General features: G+C 35.7%; 1 protein-coding gene across 7 annotated transcripts in view; it reads left to right on the forward strand.

Moving 5' to 3' along the window:
* The window catches only part of PPFIA2 (PTPRF interacting protein alpha 2), a 466,996-nt gene that overhangs the window by 307,751 nt on the left and 141,256 nt on the right, over window positions 1-17,989 (forward strand). For all 7 annotated transcript variants that reach the window (XM_044914754.1, XM_021689861.1, XM_044914752.1 and 4 more), the window contains one exon: window positions 16,899-17,015. In XM_044914754.1, coding sequence (XP_044770689.1) covers window positions 16,899-17,015 — 117 coding nt within the window. The remainder of the gene's footprint in view (window positions 1-16,898; window positions 17,016-17,989) is intronic.

A 17,989-nucleotide genomic window follows, 5' to 3' on the forward strand; every position in this document is an offset into this window, starting at 1 on the left:
CCTAGGATCAGTGCATAACAATATGCACAGAGCATATCAGTGCATAACAATATGCACAGAGGACTGCCAACCAAAGAAGCTCACCAAAGCTTTGATGCCCAGTTTTTATTAGGATTTCCTTACATAAACACAATTGATTGATTATCCATATGGCTCATATCAGCCTCCAAGTCAAGATGCAAAACCTCTGAGGTAATATGACTGGTCTTTCTGGCATGAACAGCCCCCAACTATTGTATCTCCCATCCTAGGAACCAATGTGGCCAGACCTTATTCTAAACAAAGACATTCCTATAAGGCATGGCACAGATGACCTCCTAAAAGCTGAGGGCAAGGCCAAAATCTTTACTATACAGCAATAAATTATCCTAACTGAAGATTTTTACAGACAGTAAGTGCTGATAATATCTCCTTATTTAATAACATGTTGATAAAGCAAATATATTATTTTTCACCCAGAAAACACTGCCAGTGGGAGATAAGAAGGATAATAACTTATAAGTAGGATCAGAATATGTGTTGAGAAAGTTTTATAAAATCAGAAAAAGCATGAGAGAGGGAAAAAGGGAAAAATATAGCCTTTTAAGAACAAAATTGCAAAATAGATTATAATGTCATTAGAAATATTTTGGGAGCACCTACTTTGTGAGGCATTAGGCTGGCTGAAACACTAGGATGGTGCTTTTCCACTCTCTTTTAGGCAGATTCAGGCACTTACCTCTCCTCTCCTTAGGTTTATGGATCCCCACATCATGATAATTGCTATTGTTAATAGCAGTTCACTGTTAGTGAGAATTTTTTGCCTCAACATCTTACAAGGCAGGAAGTATTGTCACCATTTTAAAGATGCAGAAAATAGGTTCTGAAACTTGAAGTAACTCACCTGAAATATACAACTAGTAAATTATTGAGCCACCGCCCTTTTCTCGGGTCTGTTAATTTCTTTAAATCCTTATTTTTCAAAACTCTTCATAAGGTTTGGTCATTCCCCACTGATTCTCAGAAATATAACTATTATCTATCCAAGTGATTGGATGGATTTGTACCCGCACTAATGCTTCTGTATGTTTTTGTATGCTGCATAAAACAGCTGGGGGAAGAAAATAAGTTAATATTTTATTTTACTTATTTATTTTTAAAGATTTTATTTATTTATTTGAGAGAGAGTTGGAGAGAGAGCACAAGCAGGGGGAGCAGCAGAGAAAGAGGGAGAAGCAGAGTCCCCACTGAGTAGGGAGCCCAACACGGGGCTCGATCCCAGGATCCTGGGATCATGACCTGAGCTGAAAGCAGCCTCTTAACCAACTGAGCCACCCGGGTGCCCCATTAATATTTTAATTTTAGAAGAAGAGCAGTCCACTGAAGCTCTGGTATCCTTTTTTTTAAAATCAATTCTTTCTGATATTTAGGATTCTGTCACCAAAAGGGATAAATAAATGGAGAGGAAATACACCATAGTGGAATAGTTCTCAGGCAACATTACCTGCAAAGCATTTGAAAAATGCAAATATATCTAGAAGTTCTTACCCATTGTTAGCATGAGACCTGGCTATCTTCACTTAAAAAATAAAAGAAAAACTGTTATAACTGATTCTGATGTTAACCTAAGTTGAGAACTAGAGTGAGTATATAGTAGAGAAAAATCATGGGCTTTGAAGCAGACAGACATAGGTTTGACTTCCTATCCTGCCATTTATAAGCTAAGTGATTTGACATAAGTCAGTCAACATTTTATTTATTTATTTATCTATTTATTTATTCTTTTATTTTGAGAGAGAGAGTATGTGCAAGTGGAGGGGCAGAGGGAGAGGGAGAGAGGATCTCAAAGGCTCCATGCTCAGCATGGAGCTCGATGTGGGGCTCAGTCGCACGACCCTGAGATCATGATTTGAGCTAAAATCAAGAGTCAGACGTTTAACCGACTGAGCCACCCAGGGCCCCTAAGTCAGTTCACATTTTTAAAATGGTGAATGTCTATTAGTAAAATATGAATGGATCAATAGCTACCTATAAGCCTATTATAATAACGAAATAACACAAAGTAAAAAAATGTAGCACAATTAAGAGCTACTCAGTAAATGATAAATATCATGTTGATAATCAAAATGGTAATGACTCTTACTTCTCTAATGAGAATAATTTGAGAGACACATAGAACTTGTCCCATGAAAGGATGATTAAAATGCTGTGCAAATGCTTAGAACCATTCTTCCTAAAGCTAGTTAGAACTCCAGGAATATGATTTGGAAAGTATGATTAAGTTCACCAGAAAATTTTCTTTACAAATGAAACTAACATGCTGAAAATACTATTTCAGGTATCAAACAAAGGTTCAAAGGATGACACATACAGGCTCAATGTGGGAGTATTTATGGGCGTAGGACTAAGTCCTGATTTGCTGTAAGAGGACACTGATGAGATAAATGTTTAATCAACTTGCGCTAAGGTCCTATTTCCTAGCTCTAGTCTTTCAGACAATAACCCAGTTCTAATATGCACTCTGATTTGCATGCATGACTGAACTAACATCCAACCCTGAGTCACATTGCCTTCTGGGTATTTGTGGTAGAATATTAAGGTCCATCTGGCCATCATGGCCACTTCATAGCAAAGCCCCCAGTTCAACATGGTGCTCTGCTATCTTTGCACACTTCTGACCATAATGGGAGAAACCCTAGTAGTTATTAAATTTACTTCTGAGGGCCATGCTCCCTTGATATTTAAAGGATCTCCTTCCATTTGTGTCAGAATTACTCTCATCACAAGGAGAGTGCATGATCTTAGACATACTTTCTATAACAACCAAAGTAATTTTATCTGTGTGTAAACTCAATATAGTGCTTCTAAAATATGCAGCTGGTTCTAAATTATAACATCCATTTGTGCAAGTTGCTTTTATCCTTTCTTACTGAGAGTTTATCACAACTTTTATTGGCTCAACTGACACACACATTGTGACTTCTATCTTTGGGTTGAAGTGCCTGCCACGGTTGCCACCACTTCTAGCCAGTGGGATGTGGAAGGAGATCAAAATGCATATAAAGATAAACTTTAGGGGCACAATAAGGAAGCAGCACACATGATTTTTGCTTACATCCCATTGAACAAAACTTGGTTTCACAATCACTTTGAGCTGTAAGAGACCAACAAGTGCATGCTCTGGTCAGGTGGCCACATGCAGGAGTTCTATGGCTAAAGAATGGGGGAATGGATATTAATGTGCAACAAGGAGCATCTAGAACATGTGGCATATAAAGAATGCTTGGGATTCATTAGTAAATTGAATAAAGTCATATAAAAATATGTACCCAAATATCGGTAGCATTCCCATACTAGCAGTAAGTAAATAGAAAAAGTAGCAAAATCAAAATAACAAAACTTGAAGACCATGAAAAATGATTAATCAAAAATGTATACAAGGATAATAATTTAAGATCTTACTTATATTTAGCAGAAACAACATTCACTCAACAAACATTTATTAAAACAACAATTACAACTAATAATTATAGAATACCCACAGAGGCCCTCTTCTAAGTGTTTTATGAATTTTAACTAGTTTTAATCTTCATATTAGTAATCTCTGAGGCTGGTATTACAAACATTATTTACAGAAAAGGAAACTGAAGCTCAGAGAAAGGAAATAACTTGTTTAAGTTTATACTGACAGAACATAGCAGAACCAGAATCTACTTCATATCTCATACTCTTAATCAGCACTTTGTCTTATCCCCTGGACAGGTACCAAGTACTCTTTTGGGTCTTGAGGACATACCACTAACCAAGTCAGAAGTTGCCCCTGCCTCAAAGGGCTTGTATTAGACACACATAAATCTAAAAATGCTTTTAGATTCTGTGAAAAAATTACACAGGGCTATGGATAGAGAGTATTGTAAATAAAGTCCACAATTATTTTTAAGATTTTTCTTTGTTCTCTCAGTTCTTACTTTTGTAATATCATTAATCAGTCATCATGTCATCTAAAACATTCCTATTTTGACCAGAGAATACCAAAGAGCATACAAAAAAACATATTTACTTCATTCAGTAATTTCAATCTCAGGGATAATTTAGCCTACGTTTCTACTGATTTAACTGACATTAGAAACAATGTGTGAAAGTGAATAAAGAACATAAGTCTAAAACTCAGGAAATGGAGTTACAGTTCTGAGTTTCACTGAGTTTACTTGAACAGTTTTGAAATTGTTTATTTTGTTACTTGAGTATAGTTGACACAGAATGTTACATGAGTTTCAAGTGTACAACATAGTGATTTCACGAGTTCACACGTCATGCTATGCTCACAAGTGTAGCTGCCAGTCTGTCCCCATACATCTCTGTTACAATATTGTTGACTATATACTCTATGCTGTTTTTTAAAAAAGAGATAGGCATGAGCTACTACATCAGGGATCAGCAAACTCTTCTTTAAAGAGCCATCTAGTAAATATTTTAGGCTCTGTGGCCCAGATGGTCTCTGTCACAACTACTTTACTATTGTAGAGTGAAAACTATCATAGACAATCATGTAAACAAATGATTTTGGCCATGTTCCAATTAAAATGGATTTAGGAACCCTGGAAATTGAATTTCTTATAATTTCTATGTGTCACAGAGTATTATCTTTCTTTTGATTTTTTCAACCATTCAAACATGTATAAACCGTTTTTAGCTTGCAGGCCTGACAAAAATGGGCTACCTGAGGGCTGTAGTTGATGACCCTGTACTAGGTGATTACATAGGTCCTGTCCTGGAGGCTCACTGTTACTGGCCGTGGCTTTTCACTGGGCTGCTACCTCTACCTGCACAATAGGTAAGAGAAAAGCCCTGAATTGAAGACTATATGCACTGGTCCTCAAACTGAAGGGTGTATCATGATCACCTGGAAGTAGATTCAAATTCAGATTCTTTAAAATGGAGTCCACATTTTTAACAAGCATCATAGGAGATTTTGATGCATGTGATTTTGAACTGTTAACAAGAACCTGGACCTAAATATAGCATGAACATTGGACTCAGAACCCATAAATGGGAGATTACAAAACAGTGAGATAAGAAGCACAATAGAAATAAGAAGGATCCAAACAAAGAATACCTGATATTCCGTGAAAAGTGGATACTAGGGAGTAGTTAGAAGTTAGTATGGACAAGTGGGAGGAATGTGGCAAGTTTAAAACCCTCTTCTCTGTGGAATACTTAATTGGGTGCTGTAAATACATTCTGCCCTGGTTGAGAAAAGAAGGGTGAGGACAAGAAAGGAAAGAAGCAACATACTTTAAACAGGAGCTGTAGCTTCCCTGCAGGGGAATTTACTTTCTCCCTAAGTGGTTCTGCCATTTGCTAGCTCTGTGACTATAGGCAATTTCCTGTATCCTTTTTGCCTCAATTAGCTCAAACCTCATTATGAACTTCTAAGGTTATTGTGAGGTTTAAATAATGTAAAGTGCCTAAAACTGTGATTGGCACCAAGTATCTTTCAGTAAATATTTTTGATGTTGATATTGATTTTTTTTTAGCCATGATACTGTCCAGCTCCTTTTAAAGATGATTGAACTGAGGTCCAGAGAGATGGAGTATGTGTCCCACAGTGGGACTAATTACGTGAAGTTTGTGGGGGGTCATTCATTCTCTGTAAATGTTATTTTCTTTATCCATGGAAATAAAGTATAAAGACCACATAAGTTCTGGTCCCTTTCCATTCTGACCTTTTCTAATATATACACATTTGAAAATCACATAAAAATAAAATTCGAATGGGTGCAAAGGAAGCTAGCACATGATTATTACCATTAGAACCCAAGCAAATAGGTTACTTTAAAAGGAATTCTTCAGAATAATGGGTTTAGTATGCTTCTTTTGTTATTTCTCAGGAAGAACTAAATGGATAAACTCTTTGTATTGCCCTGGCTTCCTTTTTTATATTCAAGAATGACTAATGGATATTGTTTCTGTCTTCTGCATTTTCTCCAGTGCTTTTTAAGCACTTTGAAATGCTTTTCATTTCCTTAAGACTTTTTCCCTTACCATATCAGAGCTGAAAAGAATTGTTCCAGGACACAGCCTATAATTTTGTCACTTTTGCCCTGATTGGGAAAAAAAAGGCGGGGGGGGGGGGGGACAACAAAAGCTCAAGAGTGGATTCACAGTGTTAGCCATGCCTGGCTGAGGAGATCAGATCTAATGGTGCTGAAAGGGAGTACAGTCCATCTTCAAGAAGGTTACTTTTATTTATTATTTTTTATATCTTTATAGGCTATCTCTCCTTTTTAAGTGTTATTGAGGTATAATTGATATACAAAAATTGCACCTATTTCATGTATACATTTTGATGAGTTCGGACTTATGTATACACTCGTTAATACCATCACCACAATCAAGGTACTAAGCTTATCCGTCACCTCCAAAAATGTTCTTGTGTTCTTTTGTTGGTGTATTTTGTTTTTGTTTTTGTTTCTGTGGTAAAAGTACTTAATGAGAGATCTGTCTTCTCAGCATATGTTAAAGTGCACAATACCATGTTGTTAACTAAGGGGACCTGTGTTGTAAGCAGTCTCTAGAATGTATTCATCTTGCATTACTGACACTTTATGTTCACTGAGCAACAACTCCCCCTTCCTTCCCCCTCACTTCATCCCCCAGAATGTGCTGAATCTTTTGTCTGATCTCAGAAGCTAAGCAGGGTGGGGGCTTGGTTACTACTCAGATCAGAGACATTAATTTTAATGTGACATTTTAAAAGATTCAAGTATTTGTCGACAGAAATGCAGTGTTTTTGGATTATTAAAGTGGAAATTGCATTCTAAAACATCCAAAAATTGCCGACAGCATATGATTCACTCTCGAATAAACAGATGACAGAAACATGATCAGTATTAGGTAGATTTACCTTTATTAATTTAATAATCAATATTTGCTCAAAGCATTTTAATATTTCTCAGTATATGTAACATAACTAAAGTAGAAACTTTTATTCATGTCTTAACCTAGTTCATAAAAAATAAGCATTTATTGAGACTTTTAAAGACAGACTCTTATTCACAGAGCTTACTGGCTACTCTGTAAACTAATCATGTCTGGACCCATTGGATCCTGACATTGCTGTGACTCTCTTCTCAGCATGATTTGGTCTCCTCATTTTTGTTTTTGTTTCTTCACTTGAAGGGTGTGAGATAATTACTGCATTCAGTTGTCCTCCTGCCTTCGCTGAAGGACATGTCAAATTAACATGTTTTTTTGCTTCTGACTTTAGGGAAGGTAAGAGGGCCTAGTGATTGTGGGAAGTATCTTTGAAGGAAACCTCTGTTTTATGCCAACATGTCCTTTATGATAAGCAATGCCTTTAGCAACTCCTATTCGTTTTTTTTCACTGTGAGATGTGTTAAAAGATAAACTGAAGCATATTAAAAATTCTAAAAGTTTCTTTACACAAAAATCCATTCAAATTAATCAGCAGGATCAAACCGGAAATGGTTAGAAGCCCCCCCTTGACAGGATGGTGGTGGGGGGAGGGCAGAGACAGACTGTGTAGAGAGAGTGCCAGCTCAGAGAAAGGATATTATTTGATTGGCTCTTGTAAAGCCTAGTGGGCTGTTTGTGATTGGCTGTCCTTGGCATTTCAGTTCCTTAAGCTTGTGGCATGTTATAGGGTCACATTTCAGTTTGCTCATGGAGCGTGCCATGGTTTTAGAGCCACCTCAGTCTAATGGCCTCCTTGTTTAATTAATTTAACAGTTTATTTTTTAAATAGGCTTCTGCTGTCTTCAGGGAGGGGAGGCGTTATTAGCAACTCCTTGCCCATCTTGCAGTGTATTTTTTTTTCATGACATTCAAAACTTTTAACTAAACTACTGCCAACATTCTCAGCACTCAATGCTGAATTGTTGCAATTGCTTACACATGCTATACACTTCTCAGCGTCATTTGTTTACCTCAGTGAATATTCTTCACCCCTCATTTTTTTTTTTTTGCTTATTTATATTTTAAATTGAGGCTTGCTTTCCTGCAGTGATAAATATAATTTGTTCAGAATATGTTTTCCTATTATTGATACTTTTGGAAAACTCTTTAGGACTTTGTTTTTACTTTTATTCTCTTGATTAATTCTTGTACTTTACTACATTAGCAGCTTCCTTGGTCATTTTTATTACTGTTTTTCTATTTTATGCCACTCTTAGCTGCTAACCTGCTACAGCAGCAGTCCTGTGCCTCAACAATGTCCACTAATTCTCTCCATTTTAAGTTGTTTTGTATTTCCTGTAGTCATTTATATGCCCCTAATGAAAATGCTAGCATTTGACCTTATTATCATTTTAAATATTAGGGAAATATTTGAATAATGGAAATAAGTTAAAATAAAGCGTGACCAAGTATCAAAAAATAGAATGACTGAAATACCAATTAGATGAACAGAATAGAGATAGTTTCATAGAGAATTGTAATTTATAGTAGAATTAAATATCAATAACTGTATTAAAAATATAGCTATTGAAATTAATATTATTGAATATCATAGTTAACAATGAAAATGAATACCATAAGTATTCCATGCAAAAACAAATCTACCCAGGCAAACATTCAAAATCCTATTGTTATTGCAACCATTGTCTTTAACTTAAAACTAACAATAAGAGTTTTGCATGCCAGTTATTCTTTTAAAAATGGGCTTTAAAAATTTTAATGTTACTGAGTTTTTTAAAGATTTTATTTATTATTTTAGAGAAAGAGCGAGCATGTGATTGGGAGGAGGGGCAGAGGGAGAGGGAGAGAGAATCTCAAGCAGACTCCATGCTGAGCGCAGACCCGGATAAGGGGCTCAATCCCACAACCTTGAGATCTTGACCTGAGCCAAAATCAACTGACTGAGCCACCCAGGTACCCCTCTAATATCATTATTAAAAGGATTTTTTTTCACCATTAAAAACTACACAAGGAATTCTTATGTTTTTAGGTATAAGCAAAATCAGTTCATAGGTAAAATTTGGAAATAGCCAAAATTCATGTCCTGTTCATGTACTGTGTTTTCCATCAAAGAATCCCCAGAAACTTATTGGTGATGTGCATTTAAATTTGAGTACCCAGTCAATTCATCTAATGGGAATTGGGAAGGCCGGCCAGCCAAAGTGTAGCAGATTAAAAATAAAGGTATATAGTGTTCTCATTTATTCAATAAATATTTTTCGACTGAATAGAGGTGGTATAGTGGTAAAAATTCGAAACCACCACAAGTGAATCTGTTTTCTGCCTCCAAGCTATTTGGTCATTCACTAGGATAAATGGATTCATACATTAAATCATTGATTAAATAACCATTTTCTAAACTTGACAAGAGGCAAAATCTCACAGTGCAAACCTCTGATTCTCTTCTCAAAACAATTCGATCATTCAGTGAATCTGCTCAGTTTCACAAGTTTTCAGTCGTTCACTGAAAGACACTGGAAATGATTATTACATGTGAGCTGATCAAATTGCATTAGACGCTATCAAGTTTTTTCCATGGGTTTTAGTATGCTTCAGTGGTGCTTACAGATCAATGGCCAAGACCTAGCGCTGGAAAGTGAAATAGCTGTTGGCTTGGGGTCCTAAATTCTGTTTGAATAAGTATCTCAATCTTTATAGTTTCCCAATTAACACAAATCCATATAAAAACACAAATCCAAACTATTGCAGCTGGAGAGTTGCTTAAACGTAAATCATAAATCTCTACTGATCTACTAGTTACTTTGCTTTTTCATGTTGCAACGTCAGTGGAATCTAAGCATGGAATTCAGCTAAATTAGAATAAGTATATGTGTAGAAGCAAATTATGTGTTAGTGCAGTGAGACTTCTGTTAAGTCTCACTCTTGGAATTGTTAATTGAGTTTGGGGTAAAAATAGATGAAAAGAATCTTTGTTAATTAGACATGGGCACTGTCTGGAAGCTGTTAAGTAGGTAAAGGCAACTATGAATTCACAAATATCAGAATGACAGTCCCTGGAGAATTAGGATGAAGAGTAGACATGATTTATTTTAAAACAGTAGTTGGGTAATTTTCAAAGTAAATTGAAATACTTGTGCCACATAAGAGTTATAAATAAAAATGATAAAAATGTAAACAGCATGATTTTTATTCCTGGGAATAATTGAAGATATTTTCTAACTATCTAAATTGTTTTGCCAAGTCATTACAGGTAAATGCCCCTGCTATCAGACCACAGAACTGTAGTCTTGACCTAGATAAATGTTTGGGTTGTGTATGCAGTGAATCACTTCAGTAATTTTCAAAAGGCATTATAACATAATACTTAAACAACAAGTTTTGACGGTATCAAACCTGATTGGAAACCTGTCTCTGTCACGTCTTTTTCTCTGTGACCTTAAGTATATTATGTATTCCCTCTGTGCTAGGTTCTTCATTTGTAAAATCAAAATAATACCCAATTTATAATGCTATTGGGAGGATTAAAAGAGATTATAGTAAAAGCTTGTAAATTGCTTTGCAATTTGTGGCATGTAATATATATCCAACATATAACAGCTATTATTGTTGCTAATAGTTCTTAATTAGAAACTTAATTCCTAAATTTCTTTTTTCTTGTTTTTCGGCCTTCCTTGTCGAACTTTGGAATGTCCTGTAGATTAATATTTTCAAAAAGTAAAGAAGAGAAAAACCAAGTGAAAATTAAGTTAAATCACATTGCTTTTCTTTTTTCACTTTAAGAATTCTGTTGGCTGAAATGAATTTCTAGATACCCTTGGAATTCCATTTTTCCATCTAATGTCAATCTATTTTAAATTTAAAGCATATAAACACAGCATGTACTTCAGTACATCCAAATCATATTACCTAGGCTGCAATATACTAGTAAATATTTTGTAATATTTTAAGACACGATGAGACACAAAGGTCTGGTTAACTTTCATTAAGCGGGACTCCCATGATCCCATTCCTATCCCCCTTTATATTTGCCTGTGCCTTCTGCCCTGTCTGCCTCCTTACATTTGAGCTGTGAATATCCTGTAACACTAGGTCAGTACTCCTCATTCTTCCTTTATTTTCTCAATGAGTTCTTCCAGTCTCAGGGCTCCTTGCTAATCTTGAATCATGTATGAACATTGGAAAGATTTCAAGCTCACACAGTCTTCCACATGAATGACTAATTTTCTTCTCCATGTATAAATTTTCGAGAACTTTTCCATCCAATTTTTCCAACTCCCTATCAGTCTTTTCCATTCATATAGTGTGTTTCCATGCAACATTCAGTAAGTATTTCTAGAGTGCCTCCTACTTGTTAACCAGTGTCTTAAGAACTGGGAATAAATAACCAGATAGAGTTTCTGGTCTTGAGGCACTCAGTGGCAAAATGGGCAGTCAGAAAATAACAGCTAATTGTGATAAAGAGTGATAATTTGTATAACATGAGTTATTGGAGAATGCTAAGGAATTATATAACTTTAATCCCTGGGAGGAGGATGGTCCCAGAACCCATCTTAGAGTGGGTGACATATAAGCAAAGACCCAAAAGGTGATTCAGAACCAGTCAAGAAGGAGGTGTAGAGGAAAACCCCAGTCTACCTCCTGTGGTTCTCCTTTACTCTCACATAACTACCACACTTACAGCACTTCTGACTCCAGATGTGTGTGTGCATGGGTGGGAGGGGAGCGTTCTTCCACAAAACATTCTCTGAGACACCACTGGGTGTCCTACAATTTAGCTTAATTCTGACACTTCCTGGAGATAGTGTCAGATCCCACATGTTAAAGGCTCAGTCCCACGTGTCTACTCCCTTCCACTTCAGATGTCAATTTTTTTTTCACTTTTTTTAATTTAAATTCAGTTAGCCAACATATAATACATCATTAGTTTTTGATGTGATGTTCAATGATTCATTAGTTGCATATAACACCCAGTGCTCATCAGGTCATGTGCCCTCCTTAATGCCCATCACCCAATTACCCCATCCCCCCACCCAGCTCAGATGTCAGTTGTAAATAAAAGTTGTCACCTGTGTTCCTGACTGATTCGCTGTAAATCAGAGGTTCCCATTACCCCCTCTTTGGATGCTACTAATTTGCTAGAGCAGCTCAAAGAACTCAGGAAAACAGTTACATTTACCAGTTTATTAAAGGATACAGATGAACATCCAGATGAAGAGAAACAGGGCAAGGTCTGGGAGGGTCCCAAGCCCAGGAGTTTCTGTCCCTGTGGAGTTGGGGTATGTCATTCTCCCAGCACATGGATATGTTATATTCACCAAACTGGAAATTCCCTGACCCCCATACTTTGGGATCTTTATGGAAGTTTCACCACTTAGGCACGATCAGTCATTAACTCCAAGCCCTCTCCCCTTTCTGAAGAATCAGGGTAGAGTTGAAAATTGCAAGCTTCTAATCATGGCTTGGTCCTTCTGGTGACCAGCCCCCATCCAGGAGCCAAAAATAATCTAACAGAGGCAAAGGCAAGAACAAAACTTGGAAGATAGGCTTGGAAATATCATGGGTTTGGAAATGTCTAGACACAATGGGTCAGGCTCTCAGAAGCTAGGTGAGCAATCAGGAAACACAAATAAGGGTTGAGGAGAAGCAATAAGCCAGAGAGCAAAAAGCACACAGATGCCAGAGTTTTAGTTGAGGTACTTCAGTTTTTTTAGTCTCCTGTCGTTCTTCTATCTTCATCCAGATAGTGTCTGCCACAGGAAAATTAAACAACCTGTAGTACTAAGAACACAAAGAGTTCCTGTTCTTCTATCCACCTGAACAGTTTTCTCCCATTGTCCCCAACGGGTAAATTCTTAGCTATTTTTCAAAATCTCCATTTAGAAATTCCATGCTCTGTGTTACCTTCCATGTCCCTGGTTATATTTTCAAGGACACTTTTAGTTATAAATGACAGAAAAGCAAGTTTGAGCAAAAATGAGAAATTTGGGGCTCATATTAATGAAAGGCCAGGGGTAGAGATGATTTAAGAATGGTTAGAATTAGGAGCAGATGTGATTCATCAGGGCTCTATCTTTTTCTTGTGCTTTTCTCCATGAGCTAGAACTGATGGTCAACAGCCATCCTGATCATATCCTACCAGCTTAACCCCCATAGTAGAAAACGAATCTTCCCCCATACCTCTGCCACAAACATCTCAAGGAGTATTCTGATTTCTCTGGCTTGGATCATGTATCCATCCATTTGCCCTAAGCTCTGACCCCCTGACTGACAGTCTCTAGAGTAGGGAACGAAAATTCCGCAGTGAAAATGTAGGATGTTGTTTACAAAAGTAATATTGAAGGGATACTGGGCATTTAAAAAGAAATGTCAACAAACAGTTGATAAATCATGGTTGATCAATTAAAATGACTGTGGGCAGTTCCCCTTGACCAGAGTTCTATGGGCCTTCAGTGGATTGATAAACTGAAAATGTAGGCACAATTTTGCCTGGATGTGAATCTCTCCAGGGAGGGGTCCATACCTTAATGATATACAAAGGATTCCAGGGTGGGAAGGTAGAAATACTTGGAAAGGAAATGCTTTGTCCCCATCCCCATCCACTATGAACTTCCCCTGACTTAAGCCATGTGAGGGAATTTGACAGAAAGTAGAAAGTATCAAGATAGGAGTTAACTTTTATTTGATTCCTACTTAGTTCTCATCACACTCTGTTTATCTCCGTTTAATCACTTGTTAAGTGTGGATCATAAAAACTATTTATAGATTAAAATAGTTTAGCACAGTGCTTGGCACATGGTGAGTCTCCAGTACTTTCTCGGAGTTATGTAACAACTGGGTAAGCCACAGAGACTACCCAGAAGTGATTCCTCCTACCTGCCATGCCATCTCATTTGTAGTAGGTCATGCTCTTTAGCAATGAGGGATCCAGGACTACTTTGGTATACTAGACAAGTCACTGTCCCCTCCCTTCAACAGCATTCCCTGCCAGTGAGAGCCCAAAGAATGTTTGGGGTCCATCAGCTTCTTTTCATTCTGCTTGTGCTTACAAGCTAGCTCTCAGCCATCTCCTGCATTTGCTTCTTAAGCCAGTTGGGAGAATTTCCTAAAGAGGCCTCTGCTACCTAGAGACCCTGTGATTTCTAGGTGAACTTCTCTGCCCTTTGAACACATTAAAGAGGCCCAACCCCCAACATTGCATTCTCAGGAGAGAACCTCTCACGTTTTCCCCTGTGAAAGAAAGAATCGAGATTATTAACGCCCAGAATTAAAACATATGCTGAAGCTTTGCTTTCATAACTCCTCAGGATAATTTGTTATTGGGCAAAAATAGAACAGAATAAAATCATTTAACAGTGATAAGGAATATAGAGGATTCTACATCTATTCTCCTGTTTCAAAAACCTAATTTTTGGGCTTAATTAAAAACAACAACAAAAAAGGTAGAATTTGTATGTTGGTTGTAATGTCTTTCTTAGAACTGTCATGTGTATACTTTGTAAAACACTTGAAGATGTCATTTTTTTAACATAGCAGCACAATTATATTTGCATACAGTGTTTTCCATATGAATTTGGTGTTTTGACTTTTTATTTATTATTATTATTATTATTATTATTATTATTTAGGGTATTAATTCACTGAGTCATTCAGTAAACCTTTATAGAGGGCCTGCTTTATTTTAGGCACTAGGCCATGTTTAAAATTTATCTGAATTACTAAACCAATAGAAATTATTCTGAAAACAGAGTTAAATTTGGTGTTTAAATGTTTTTGTTTTTTTTTTTAAAGCTCTCTCTTCACTTCTAAGTAGATTAAATAATGGAAGAAAATGCATAGAATTTTAAAATTTATTATTAACTTTGTCAACATATTTGTTAAGTCATGGATGTTATAGTGGAATGTCAGCATACAATGCTTGAATTTTTAAAAATTTGTAATAAAATTTCATTATGCAATGATGATAATATAATATTATTCCTTTAATCAAGAGACAAGATGTTAAGAATTAATATAAAAATGATATGCCAAGGGACTATTTTATTCTTATTGTTCCTTTGATATAATCCGTTTCTGTGCTAACATCAGAGAAATGTCTCTGAAGGTTCCCACACACTCTAAATCATTATCTTTTGTTACTTCTGAATGAATTAGGCTTACATTCTTTGTTTACCCCTATCCATTCATTATTTAAATCAACACATTTTTATTGAATAAAATAAACCTTGCACATAACATGATGTGCTGCTTCATATGAAAATGTTGTTTTCAATAAGGTATTCCTTTGAAAATTGTTTTCCCCTGAAATATTATTAGGACTTCTGATAGCTAAATAAATAAGCAACGTGATTAAGCAAATAAAGGAAAATAATATTAGATTTTAATCAATGAAATGCACACAGTAATAAACAGGGAAACTGTAACAAGTGGTTGATGATGGCAAGGTATGTTTTCTCTGAGGAATGGTATTTCAGCTGAATTTTGAAAGCTGGGATTATGTTAACTGTGGTCTGAGCTGGGATAGAATGTTTCAGGTAAGAAGATTAAGTTCCTAAAATCTGGGTGAAAAAGAGCCCAGTGTATGTGAGAGACAGAAAGGAAGCCATTGTGACTGAAGGGATCATATAGGATATTCTAGACTTTGTTAAGAAGTTTAAATTTATGCAAATAAATTGGGAAAACATTGAGGTTCTTTGGAAGGCAAGGAATGACACAATGTAACTTAAGTTTCAAAGGTGAATCTGCTTCTTTGTGGATGATAGCTTATAGATGGGCAAGAGTGGGAGCAAGGGCACCAGTTGTTTGCTGATTGCAGTTCAAAAAGAAGAGCATTTACAGAGTTGTTCTTCATTATTTGGTGATAGGCCCTTACAAAAGGATATGCTGTACGTCCAAATGCTGGAGGTTATATACAAGATACCTGATCTCATGAACACAGCATTGTGCATCTGGGCATTGAAGCAGTGGCAGGGATGGGGACAACCACCCAACTTCTTGACATTTTATGTTTATCTGGTGATTATTGGTCTATGTGACATACTGGTCTCATATGTGATTGACTATTTATTGTGTATTAAATACTAGGGGCATTGATTTCCCCAAGAACCGATACTAACTCAATATCTGAGTTGATAAATATAATAAGATTTGCCAGGAAATAAATAAGTTATGGTATTAATGTAAAATACTTTCAAAAAATATGTGTAAATAGCAACTATATTTTAAAACACCATTTAAAAATGTTAGAATGCTATTTTTTCCTCTGTTTATTACTAAGATTACTGAAACTACAACTATCTGAGAATCTTTCTTGTTGAAAATACTATGTCTGTAAAGTTGAGCTGAAAATTTTCAAGAATTAATTACTTTTTGAGAAGTCTTCTGCAAATTAACTATAGTTGAACTAGCAGCACTAAGATAATGGTCACTAAAATAATGATAATGAAAAAAAATAATGATAATGAAACTAATTTCATTCTAAGTACTCATGATAATGCCACAAAATTAATTCTAGTTTATGTTATTTGCTTATTTTAAAATTACAGTTATCCTACCTCTTAGGGTGAATGAATGTGCTCGTAACTAGCCTTCAGCCTGCAATGCTTTCATTTATCTTTCTTTTATACTTTAAAAATATAGACCCCTATGAATTTTATCACATTTCATAAATTAATTTTAAAAGTAATTTCTGAATTAATAACACATGGATTATGGCATTAATTTAGACACATTTCCAACTATATAGATACATTTTTAACTAGAGAATATTTTCTTCAGTAAATTTCATATTCATGTAATTATTATTCAAAATGCTAACCTAAATGTTAAAAATATTTTTAAGTAATAACATGAGTCATATTAATGTTTATTTTCTGATTATTTGTTTGTATTCATTAGTTCTTAACCACATTTGAGTAAATTCAATTTTTCTATACTTTATGCTCTAGTTTAGATTTTTAAGGCATAGTGCTTTTATTTTGCAGATTGTTGCCTTGCGTGAACAAAATGTTCATATACAAAGAAAAATGGCATCAAGTGAGGGGTCCACAGAATCAGAACATCTTGAAGGGATGGAACCTGGTCAGAAAGTCCATGAAAAGGTATGACACATACGACATGGCCCTACATGGAAATATTCATTTGCTATATCATTTGACAAAATATGAAATATGAAGTCCATGTGATAACCATTCTTTATTATTTTTTGATTTGTTGGTCAAAAGTTCATGATGACTTTTCATTTATTGCTTTTAATTTGATTTTCTTAAAAATAATATGTGTGTGCGTATGCATAGATATATATTTGAATTTCTCAATACTTGCTGTTAACTTGATCCTCTGAAATAATTCAATTATATATCTAATTGAATAAGTATATTTGCACAGATAGGTATATCTATAGTATATATCCAGGACTTTTTAAGTATAATAACAATAATTTTGATTTATAAATGGTATTATGTACAATTGGCAACTCATCTGTGGCTTATCACTGCAAAAAATTTTTGGTAATCTCCTGTTTGGTTTGCTATTTTCCATGTGTTTAAGAAGGTCCTAACAGTACTCCTGTTAATGAGAAATTTCATAAAAGGATATCTGAAGTCTTGGGACTTTTACTGGTTTTTAGAAGGAATGATTTTCCTTTGGTTGGGTCTTCTACCCAGGCTAAGAACACCAGCAGTCTGTTCGGCCCTTTTCTGGGCTAAACCATTTGTTTCCAGCACAAAAGGAAGGTCAGTTGCTGGTAGGTCTGGAATCAGATAAAGATGACATAGACTTTGCATACCTTGTTCCCGAGGCTTAGACAATCTGCAGAGATATTTGCCATGACCAGTTACATCTTCAGATGGTTGAACTCTTTAAGCATCAAGACTGCATGAATTAGGTAGCTAAATTGGTGTCATTGTCAATGTCAAGAGGTTTTAGAACATAGAGATCAAGAAGCAAGTGACTGGACCATGAAGCAATAGCACCAGACTTCTTACCTGAAAATAAACTGAACACTTCCTTACTTTTCCAGTTGAAACAACTGGAGGGGCTTCTTATGTTTCCTCCTTCAAGTATGAAAGCAAAG

This window comes from Neomonachus schauinslandi, chromosome 5 (genome assembly GCF_002201575.2).
Source record: "Neomonachus schauinslandi chromosome 5, ASM220157v2, whole genome shotgun sequence".
Taxonomy (NCBI): Eukaryota; Metazoa; Chordata; class Mammalia; order Carnivora; family Phocidae; genus Neomonachus; species Neomonachus schauinslandi.